The 12206-nt window shown below is 47.7% G+C and overlaps 1 protein-coding gene across 1 annotated transcript in view; it reads left to right on the forward strand.

The window, feature by feature from the left end:
• The window catches only part of LOC138654935 (albumin-like), a 97408-nt gene that overhangs the window by 21087 nt on the left and 64115 nt on the right, over positions 1 to 12206 (forward strand). Inside the window, exon 2 of the mRNA XM_069743530.1 lies at positions 51 to 114. Coding sequence (XP_069599631.1) covers positions 51 to 114 — 64 coding nt within the window. The remainder of the gene's footprint in view (positions 1 to 50; positions 115 to 12206) is intronic.

Raw genomic sequence — 12206 nt, forward strand, 5'->3', positions numbered from 1 at the left:
TAGCTTGAAATGTATATTTATATTATTCCCTGTCTTTTCATTTTGTCTAGAGCATCTTTCCAGGCTCATTGGTAGCATGTATGTTACTCTCGGCCCAGGCAACCTTCAACACATGTAAGTATTCTTGATCTGTTTTTCCACAGTTTTCTATCTTTTTAGCTTTTTATAATTTATCCACTGTATTATGGGAACCTAAAATAATCATTGAAGCAGGGTGAATGTGGGCAGCAAAATTAGGCATTAAATTATATGGCCTTTATACATCTCATCATTTAATTTGTCTCTACTAATGGGCTTGTCCTACACTACCTTTCCTTTGGCTGCATAACAAATTCATTGTTTTGTCATTCGTCTGGTGAATCACAACACACCAGCAATTATGATAATTGACTCATTTACAATCTACTAAAAACTAGGAAATGCTGTTAAGTTTCTTTTTAGTATGCCATAGAGGAAACATAGTATTTGTGTCCCAGTAGTCTGGACAATAGGGTTGAGCGAAACGGGTCGTTCATTTTCAAAAGTCGCTGACTTTTGGCAAAGTCGGGTTTCATGAAACCCGATCCGACCCCTGTGTGGGGTCGGCCATGCAGTACGCGACTTTCGCGCCAAAGTCGCGTTTCAATGACGCTAAAAGCGCCATTTCTCAGCCAATGAAGGTGGACGCAGAGTGTGGGCAGCGTGATGACATAGGTCCTGGTCCCCACCATCTTAGAGAAGGGCATTGCAGTGATTGGCTTGCTGTCTGCGGCGTCACAGGGGCTTTAAAGGGGCGTTCCCGCCGACCGCCATCTTACTGCTGCTGATCTGAGCGTAGGGAGAGGTTGCTGCTGCTTCGTCAGAAGCAGGGATAGCGTTAGGCAGGGTCCATTAACCACCAAACCGCTTGTGCTGTAGCGATTTCCACTGTCCAACACCACCTTCGGTTTGCAGGGACAGTGGAGGCTACATTTTTTTTTCTCAGCGCTGTAGCTCATTGGGCTGCCCTAGAAGGCTCCCTGATAGCTGCATTGCTGTGTGTACGCCGCTGTGCAAACCAACTGCTTTTTTCAAAGCACAAATCCTCTTGTTCCTTCCTTTCTGCACAGCTATCTTTTTTGTTTGTCCACACTTTTTATTTCATTTGTGCATCAGTCCACTCCTTATTGCTGCCTGCCATACCTGGCTGAGATTACTGCAGGGAGATAGTAATTGTAGGACAGTCCCTGTTTTTTTTTTTTTTTTGTGGGAGATTAAGATAGGCATTTCTGCTAGAGTGCCATCCCTGTGTGTGCCATCTCTCACATAGTGGGCCATAGAAAGCCTATTTATTTTTTTTGTTGATTTGGTTTCTAAATTCTACATGTAAAAATCAATAAACCAATCAGTGGGAGATAAATATTGGCCTCTGGGCTTGTGTGCCACTCCTGACTCCTGTGTGTGCCATCTCTCACTCAGTGGGCCATAGAAAGCCTATTTATTTTTTTGGTTGATTTGGTTTCTAAATTCTACCTGTAAAAATCAATAAATCAATCAGTGGGAGATAAATATTGGCCTCTGGGCTTGTGTGCCACTCCTGACTCCTGTGTGTGCCATCTCTCACTCAGTGGGCCATAGAAAGCCTATTTATTTTTTTGGTTGATTTGGTTTCTAAATTCTACCTGTAAAAATCAATAAATCAATCAGTGGGAGATAAATATTGGCCTCTGGGCCTGTGTGCCACTCCTGACTCCTGTGTGTGCCATCTCTCACTCAGTGGGCCATAGAAAGCCTATTTATTTTTTTGGTTGATTTGGTTTCTAAATTCTACCTGAAAAAAATCAAAAAATCAATCAGTGAGAGATAAATATTGGCCTCTGGGCTTGTGTGCCACTCCTGACTCCTGTGTGTGCCATCTCTCACTCAGTGGGCCATAGAAAGCCTATTTTTTTTATTTATTTGGTTTCTAAATTCTCCCTGAAAAAAATCATTTTATTTTATTTGGTTTCTAAATTCTTCCTGAAAAAAACATTTTATTTTATTTTGTTTCTAAAGTCTCCCTGAAAAAAAAAAAAGCAGTGGGAGATTAATATTGCCCTTTCTGCTTGTGTGCCAGTCTTGACTCCTGGGTGTGCCATCTCTCTCTCTCAAATAGTGGGCACTGGGCCATAGAAAGGCTATTTTTTTTTTATTTGGTTTCTAAATTCTTCCTGAAAAAATCATTTTATTTTATTTTGTTTCTAAAGTCTCCCTGAAAAAAAAAAAAGCAGTGGGAGATTAATATTGCCCTTTCTGCTTGTGTGCCAGTCTTGACTCCTGGGTGTGCCATCTCTCTCTCTCAAATAGTGGGCACTGGGCCATAGAAAGGCTATTTTTTTTTTATTTGGTTTCTAAATTCTACCGGAACAAATCATTTTATTTTATTTGGTTTCTAAATTCTTCCTGAAAAAATCATTTTATTTTATTTTGTTTCTAAAGTCTCCCTGAAAAAAAAAAAAAGCAGTGGGAGATTAATATTGCCCTTTCTGCTTGTGTGCCAGTCTTGACTCCTGGGTGTGCCATCTCCCTCTCTCAAATAGTGGGCACTGGGCCATAGAAAGGCTATTTTTTTTTTTATTTGGTTTCTAAATTCTCCCAGAAAAAATCATTTTATTTTATTTGGTTTCTAAATTCTTCCTGAAAAAATCATTTTATTTTATTTTGTTTCTAAATTCTCCCTGAAAAAAAAAAATACTATGGGAGATTAATATTGACATTTGTGCTTGAGTGACAGTCCTGCGTGTGTGGCATCTCTCTGATTTGGTGCCACAGAAAACAGAGTGTGTAACATTGTGCCTGTTTTTCCTTGCGGTCTCACCAACCTGTAAACGGATATTGAAATCATACTGAAGTTATAGCTCACCGTGTAAGTAGTTTGACAGCAACAAATAAAGTTACTTTGGTTAAGTTTTTAAAACAATGAGGAAGTCTGGTGGAAGAGGTCGTGGCCGTGGGCGTTCATTGTCAGCTGGTAATGATGGTAGTGGTAGTGGAGCATCAGGTGGTCGTGGCAAAAAAAATATTCCACCTAAGTCTGGAGCTGTGGAGCCAGGTTCGTCGTCTGGCTACACAAGGCCTCAAACGCTCTCTTTTCTGGGAGTAGGAAAACCGCTTTTAAAGCCGGAGCAGCAACAGCAAGTTTTGGCTTACCTTGCTGACTCAGCCTCTAGCTCTTTTGCCTCCTCTTTTGAAACTGGTAAATGTAAAAGCAGCGCGTCGTTTGTGGATGTTCACGGTCAGGGACAAGTCGCTTCCTTGTCCTCTTCAGCAAAAACAACAAGAGAGAAGGATGCAGCAGGCGACACAACGGGTCACTCCATGGAGCTCTTTACACATACCGTCCCTGGCTTAGAAAGTGAAACAGTTAACAGGCCATGCCCATTACAAGTAGATTCTGACATGGAGTGCACTGATGCACAGCCACAGCCAGACTACTATGCTGGTCCTTTGACTCAGACCACAACATTGCCCTCTCAGGGTACTGATCCACAATCAGACCCTGATGAGACTATGTTGCCCCATCACGAACGCTATACCACCGACCTACACGGTGACACAGACGAAGTTGCACACGAGCTAGAAGAGGAGGTTAAAGATGACCCAGTTGTTGACCCCGATTGGCAGCCATTGGGGGAAAAGGGTGCAGGCGGCAGTAGTTCTGAAGCGGAGGTGGAGGAGGGGCCGCAGCAGGCATCAACATCGCAACAGGTTCCATCTGCCGGGCCCGTATCTGGCCCAAAACGCGTGGCAAAGCCAAAACCTGTTGGAGGACAGCGTGGCCATCCGGTTAAAGCTCAGTCTGCAATTCCTGAAAAGGGATCCGATGCTAGGAAGAGTGCAGTCTGGCATTTTTTTAAACAACATCCAATTGATCAGCGCAAAGTCATCTGTCAAAAATGTTCAACTAGCTTAAGCAGAGGTCAGAATCTGAAAAGTCTCAATACAAGTTGCATGCATAGACATTTAACCACCATGCATTTGCAAGCCTGGACTAACTACCAAACGTCCCTTAAGGTTGTAGCACCCTTCGGCCAATGAAGCTAGTCAGCAATGCAACATCCCTTCCGTCACTGTAAGGCCACCATTTTCCGCACCACCGGCAGTATCTGTGCAGGTTTCTTTGCCAGCTCAAAGCAGTCAGGGTCAGGGAATCACCAGTTTTGTAGGAGGAAATATTGCATCTAGGGGACCGGCGGAAACAATACCGTCTCCAACCGTCTCTCAGTCTGCCATGTCCACCGGCACACCCGCTAGTTCCACAATCTCAAGCTCTCCAGTCCAGCTCACCCTACATGAGACTCTGGTTAGAAAAAGGAAGTACTTATCCTCGCATCCGCGTACACAGGGTTTTAACGCCCACATAGCTAGACTAATCTCGTTAGAGATGATGCCCTACCGGTTAGTTGAAAGCGAAGCTTTCAAAGCCCTGATGGAGTACGCTGAACCACGCTACGAGCTACCCAGTCGACACTTTTTTCGAGAAAAGCCATCCCAGCCCTGCATCAGCATGTTAAACAGCGCATTGTCCATGCACTCAGGCAATCTGTGAGTACAAAGGTGCACCTGACTACAGATGCATGGACCAGTAGGCATGGCTAGGGACGTTACGTGTCCATCACGGCACACTGGGTGAATGTGGTGGATGCAGGGTCCACAGGGGATATCAATTTCGGGACAGTTGTGCCTAGCCCACGGTCTAGGAAACAGTTGGCTGTAGGCATTCGCACCCCCTCCTCCTCCTCGTCCTCCTGCAGAAGCGAGAGCTCTTCCACAGACCGCAGTCGCCCAAGCACTCCATCGGCAGCTGTCACTGTTGCACACCAGTTGTCCCATTATGGCCCAGCTACTGGCAAGCGTCAGCAGGCTATATTGGCTATGAAGTGTTTGGGCGACAACAGACACACCGCGGAAGTTCTGTCCGAGTTCTTGCAGCAAGAAACGCAGTCGTGGCTGGGCACAGTAGATCTTGAGGCAGGCAAGGTAGTGAGTGATAACGGAAGGAATTTCATGGCTGCCATCTCCCTTTCCCAACTGAAACACATTCCTTGCCTGGCTCACACCTTAAACCTGGTGGTGCAGTGCTTATTGAAAACTTATCCTGGGTTCTCCGACCTGCTCCTCAAAGTGCGTGGACTTTGCTCACATATCCGCCGTTCGCCTGTACACTCCAGCCGTATGCAGACCTATCAGCGGTCTTTGAACCTTCCCCAGCATCGCCTAATCATAGACGTTGCAACAAGGTGGAACTCAACACTGCACATGCTTCAGAGACTGTGCGAACAGAGGCGGGCTGTTATGTTTTTGTGGGAGGATACACATACACGGGCAGGCAGTAGGATGGCAGACATGGAGTTGTCAGGTGTGCAGTGGTCGAAGATACAAGACATGTGCCAAGTCCTTCAGTGTTTTGAGGAATGCACACGGCTGGTTAGTGCAGACAACGCCATAATAAGCATGAGCATCCCCCTAATGTGTCTGCTGATGCAAAGTTTGACGCACATAAAGGATCAGGCGTCTGCACCAGAGGAAGAGGAAAGCCTTGATGACAGTCAGCCATTGTCTGGTCAGTGCAGTGTACAGGACGAGGTACCGGGCGAAGAGGAGGTGGAGGACGAGGAGGACGAGGAGGATGATGGGGATGAGTATATTTTTAATGAGGAAGCTTTCCCGGGGGCACTGGAAATTGGTGGCGCGGCAAGGCCGGGTTCTGGTTTTTTGAGGGACACAAGTGACATAGATTTGCCTGAAACTGCCCCTCAACCAATCACAAACGCAGATTTGACAACTGGAACTTTGGCCCACATGGCGGATTATGCCTTACGTATCCTCAAAAGGGACACACGCATTACAAAAATGATGAACGATGACTATTACTGGTTGGCCTGCCTCCTTGATCCTCACTATAAAGGCAAATTGCAAAATATTATGCCACATGAGAAATTGGAACTAATATTAGCAACCAAACAATCAACTCTTGTTGACCGTTTGCTTCAGGCATTCCCAGCACACAGCGCCCGTGATCGTTCTCACACGAGCTCCAGGGGGCAGCAGAGCAGGAGTGTTAGGGGTGCACACATCAGAAGTGGTGTTGGACAGAGGGGTTTTCTGACCAGGTTGTGGAGTGATTTTGCTATGACCGCAGACAGGACAGGTACTGCTGCATCAATTGAAAGTGACAGGAGATAACATTTGTCCAGTATGGTTACAAACTATTTTTCATCCCTTATCGATGTTCTCCCTCAACCGTCATTCCCATTTGATTACTGGGCATCCAAATTAGACACCTGGCCAGAATTGGCAGAATATGCATTGCAGGAGCTTGCTTGCCCGGCAGCTAGTGTCCTATCAGAAAGAGTATTCAGTGCTGCAGGTTCAATATTAACCGAAAAAAGGACTCGTCTGGCTACCCAAAATGTTGATGATCTAACATTCATGAAAATGAACCACAACTGGATTTCGAATTCTTTTGCTCCACCTTGCCCGGCCGACACCTAGCTTTCCTATGAAAAGCTCTTGCCTATGGACTACTGTGAATTACTTGTCTTAATTTGCTGCAGCTGATTGTCCAGCATAGGACATGTTTACACCTCCCTAAATGGCCAAACTCCCCACACGGGGCTGTGGTATCGCGACTTGGCGCAAGCACCCGTGAGAGTGCTGTTTGTCTGAAGAGGTGGGTGTGCCCGCTTTTGGTCGACAGCACTGCCACTGGGTCCCTCATAGTACACTAAAGTGTCTCTGGCGGTGGTGGTGCGCACCCAACGTCAGACACACTGTTGTAACATGAGAGGCCCTGGGCCTGTACCGCCGGCCACAAGAGAGTTCACCCACCCCCAGGTCAAACATTGCTCTACCACTTCCACAGTTATCTCTCACACTTCCACCAATGTTTAGTCTATGCGCTGACATCCTTCCATTCCTGCCACTGACAATACCATTGTGTTGACATGTATGATGGTACTTAACATAGTCAGGGGCAGTGTCCTCTATTTACCAAAGTAAATACTTTGCGCCAAATTAGTAGGTCTAAAACTACGCAGAGGATCCCACCCCTGTACCTAATGATTGCACCCTTTAGTGTTTTCATTTTGTTTTAATGCGAGACATTCACATTTATTTATTGTTTTGGACTACTAACTGGCAGACACTCATTACAATCGGCCTCCGCTGACCAGACCACTGCTGCCCGTGTACCCCTGGAACAAATTTTGAATTGCCTACAGCAAGCCCAATTTTATTATGTTAGGCCTTCGAAGCCTGTCTGCGGTCCCTCCTTCCACTAGGCCTCCACTGACCAGACCACTGCTGCCCGTGTACCCCTGGAACCAATTAAAAAGTGCCTACAGCCATATGTTATTATGTTAGGCCTTAGAAGCCTGTCTGCGGCCCGTTCTTTCTACTACTCCTACACTGACCAGACCACTGCTGCCCGTGTACCCCTGGAACCAATTTTAAATTGCCTACAGCCAGTACAATTTTATTATGTTAGGCCTTCGAAGCCTGTCTGCGGTCCCTCCTTCCACTAAGCCTCCACTGACCTGTCTACTGTTGCCCGTGTACCCCTGGAACCAATTTTAATTTGCCTACAGCCAGCCCAATTTTATTATGTTAGGCCTTCGAAGCCTGTCTGCGGTCCCTCCTTCCACTAGGCCTCCACTGACCAGACCACTGCTGCCCGTGTAACCCTGGAACCAATTATAAAGTGCCTACAGCCATATGTTATTATGTTAGGCCTTAGAAGCCTGTCTGCGGCCCGTTCTTTCTACTACTCCTACACTGACCAGACCACTGCTGCCCGTGTACCCCTGGAACCTATTTAAAAGTGCCTACAGTCCAATTTTATTATGTTAGGCCTTCGAAGCCTGTCTGCGGTCCCTCCTTCCACTAGGCCTCCACTGACCAGACCACTGCTGCCCGTGTACCCCTGGAACCAATTATAAAATGCCTACAGCCATATGTTATTATGTTAGGCCTTAGAAGCCTGTCTGCGACCCGTTCTTTCTACTACTCCTACACTGACCAGACCACTGCTGCCCGTGTACCCCTGGAACCTATTTAAAAGTGCCTACAGTCCAATTTTATTATGTTAGGCCTTCGAAGCCTGTCTGCGGTCCCTCCTTCCACTAGGCCTCCACTGACCTGTCTACTGCTGCCCGTGTACCCCTGGAACAAATTTTAAATTGCCTACAGCAAGCCCAATTTTATTATGTTAGGCCTTCGAAGCCTGTCTGCGGTCCCTCCTTCCACTAGGCCTCCACTGACCTGTCCACTGCTGCCCGTGTACCCCTGGAACCAATTTTAAATTGCCTACAGCCAGTCCAATTTTATTATGTTAGGCCTTCGAAGCCTGTCTGCGGTCCCTCCTTCCACTAGGCCTCCACTGACCTGTCTACTGCTGCCCGTGTACTCCTGGAACCAATTTTAAATTGCCTACAGCCAGCCCAATTTTATTGTGTTAGGCCTTCAAAGCCTGTCTGCGGTCACTCCTTCCACTAGGCCTCCACTGACCTGTCTACTGCAGCCCGTGTACCCCTGGAACCAATTTTAAATTGCCTACAGCCAGCCCAATTTTATTATGTTAGGCCTTCGAAGCCTGTCTGCGGTCCCTCCTTCCACTAGGCCTCCACTGACCAGACCACTGATGCCCGTGTACCCCTGGAACCAATTATAAAGTGCCTACAGCCATATGTTATTATGTTAGGCCTTAGAAGCCTGTCTGCGGCCCGTTCTTTCTACTACTCCTACACTGACCAGACCACTGCTGCCCGTGTACCCCTGGAACCTATTTAAAAGTGCATACAGTCCAATTTTATTATGTTAGGCCTTCGAAGCCTGTCTGCGGTCCCTCCTTCCACTAGGCCTCCACTGACCAGACCACTGCTGCCCGTGTACCCCTGGAACCAATTATAAAATGCCTACAGCCATATGTTATTATGTTAGGCCTTAGAAGCCTGTCTGCGACCCGTTCTTTCTACTACTCCTACACTGACCAGACCACTGCTGCCCGTGTACCCCTGGAACCTATTTAAAAGTGCCTACAGTCCAATTTTATTATGTTAGGCCTTCGAAGCCTGTCTGCGGTCCCTCCTTCCACTAGGCCTCCACTGACCTGTCTACTGCTGCCCGTGTACCCCTGGAACAAATTTTAAATTGCCTACAGCAAGCCCAATTGTATTATGTTAGGCCTTCGAAGCCTGTCTGCGGTCCCTCCTTCCACTAGGCCTCCACTGACCTGTCCACTGCTGCCCGTGTACCCCTGGAACCAATTTTAAATTGCCTACAGCCAGTCCAATTTTATTATGTTAGGCCTTCGAAGCCTGTCTGCGGTCCCTCCTTCCACTAGGCCTCCACTGACCTGTCTACTGCTGCACGTGTACCCCTGGAACCAATTTTAAATTGCCTACAGCCAGCCCAATTTTATTGTGTTAGGCCTTCAAAGCCTGTCTGCGGTCACTCCTTCCACTAGGCCTCCAATGACCTGTCTACTGCAGCCCGTGTACCCCTGGAACCAATTTTAAATTGCCTACAGCCAGCCCAATTTTATTATGTTAGGCCTTCGAAGCCTGTCTGCGGTCCCTCCTTCCACTAGGCCTCCACTGACCAGACCACTGCTGCCCGTGTACCCCTGGAACCAATTATAAAGTGCCTACAGCCATATGTTATTATGTTTGGCCTTAGAAGCCTGTCTGCGGCCCGTTCTTTCTACTACTCCTACACTGACCAGACCACTGCTGCCCGTGTACCCCTGGAACCTATTTAAAAGTGCCTAAAGTCCAATTTTATTATGTTAGGCCTTCGAAGCCTGTCTGTGGTCCCTCCTTCCACTAGGCCTCTACTGACCAGACCACTGCTGCCCGTGTACCCCTGGAACCAATTATAAAGTGCCTACAGCCATATGTTATTATATTAGGCCTTAGAAGCCTGTCTGCGGCCCGTTCTTTCTACTACTCCTACACTGACCAGACCACTGCTGCCCGTGTACCCCTGGAACCTATTTAAAAGTGCCTACAGTCCAATTTTATTATGTTAGGCCTTCGAAGCCTGTCTGCGGTCCCTCCTTCCACTAGGCCTCCACTGACCAGACCACTTCTGCCCGTGTACCCCTGGAACCAATTATAAAGTGCCTACAGCCATATGTTATTATGTTAGGCCTTAGAAGCCTGTCTGCGGCCCGTTCTTTCTACTACTCCTACACTGACCAGACCACTGCTGCTCGTGTACCCCTGGAACCTATTTAAAAGTGCCTACAGCCCAATTTTATTATGCTAGGCCTTAGAAGCCTGTCTGCGGCCCATTCTTTCTACTACTCCTACACTGACCAGACCACTGCTGCACGTGTACCCCTGGAACCTATTTAAAAGTGCCTACAGTCCAATTTTATTATGTTAGGCCTTCGAAGCCTGTCTGCGGTCCCTCCTTCCACTAGGCCTCCACTGACCAGACCACTGCTGCCCGTGTACCCCTGGAACCAATTATAAAATGCCTACAGCCATATGTTATTATGTTAGGCCTTAGAAGCCTGTCTGCGACCCGTTCTTTCTACTACTCCTACACTGACCAGACCACTGCTGCCCGTGTACCCCTGGAACCTATTTAAAAGTGCCTACAGTCCAATTTTATTATGTTAGGCCTTCGAAGCCTGTCTGCGGTCCCTCCTTCCACTAGGCCTCCACTGACCTGTCTACTGCTGCCCGTGTACCCCTGGAACAAATTTTAAATTGCCTACAGCAAGCCCAATTTTATTATGTTAGGCCTTCGAAGCCTGTCTGCGGTCCCTCCTTCCACTAGGCCTCCACTGACCTGTCCACTGCTGCCCGTGTACCCCTGGAACCAATTTTAAATTGCCTACAGCCAGTCCAATTTTATTATGTTAGGCCTTCGAAGCCTGTCTGCGGTCCCTCCTTCCACTAGGCCTCCACTGACCTGTCTACTGCTGCCCGTGTACTCCTGGAACCAATTTTAAATTGCCTACAGCCAGCCCAATTTTATTGTGTTAGGCCTTCAAAGCCTGTCTGCGGTCACTCCTTCCACTAGGCCTCCACTGACCTGTCTACTGCAGCCCGTGTACCCCTGGAACCAATTTTAAATTGCCTACAGCCAGCCCAATTTTATTATGTTAGGCCTTCGAAGCCTGTCTGCGGTCCCTCCTTCCACTAGGCCTCCACTGACCAGACCACTGATGCCCGTGTACCCCTGGAACCAATTATAAAGTGCCTACAGCCATATGTTATTATGTTAGGCCTTAGAAGCCTGTCTGCGGCCCGTTCTTTCTACTACTCCTACACTGACCAGACCACTGCTGCCCGTGTACCCCTGGAACCTATTTAAAAGTGCATACAGTCCAATTTTATTATGTTAGGCCTTCGAAGCCTGTCTGCGGTCCCTCCTTCCACTAGGCCTCCACTGACCAGACCACTGCTGCCCGTGTACCCCTGGAACCAATTATAAAATGCCTACAGCCATATGTTATTATGTTAGGCCTTAGAAGCCTGTCTGCGACCCGTTCTTTCTACTACTCCTACACTGACCAGACCACTGCTGCCCGTGTACCCCTGGAACCTATTTAAAAGTGCCTACAGTCCAATTTTATTATGTTAGGCCTTCGAAGCCTGTCTGCGGTCCCTCCTTCCACTAGGCCTCCACTGACCTGTCTACTGCTGCCCGTGTACCCCTGGAACAAATTTTAAATTGCCTACAGCAAGCCCAATTGTATTATGTTAGGCCTTCGAAGCCTGTCTGCGGTCCCTCCTTCCACTAGGCCTCCACTGACCTGTCCACTGCTGCCCGTGTACCCCTGGAACCAATTTTAAATTGCCTACAGCCAGTCCAATTTTATTATGTTAGGCCTTCGAAGCCTGTCTGCGGTCCCTCCTTCCACTAGGCCTCCACTGACCTGTCTACTGCTGCCCGTGTACCCCTGGAACCAATTTTAAATTGCCTACAGCCAGCCCAATTTTATTGTGTTAGGCCTTCAAAGCCTGTCTGCGGTCACTCCTTCCACTAGGCCTCCAATGACCTGTCTACTGCAGCCCGTGTACCCCTGGAACCAATTTTAAATTGCCTACAGCCAGCCCAATTTTATTGTGTTAGGCCTTCAAAGCCTGTCTGCGGTCCCTCCTTCCACTAGGCCTCCACTGACCAGACCACTACTGCCCGTGTACCCCTGGAACCAATTATAAAGTGCCTACAGCCATATGTTATTATGTTTG

This window comes from Ranitomeya imitator, chromosome 1 (assembly GCF_032444005.1).
Source record: "Ranitomeya imitator isolate aRanImi1 chromosome 1, aRanImi1.pri, whole genome shotgun sequence".
Lineage (NCBI taxonomy): Eukaryota > Metazoa > Chordata > Amphibia > Anura > Dendrobatidae > Ranitomeya > Ranitomeya imitator.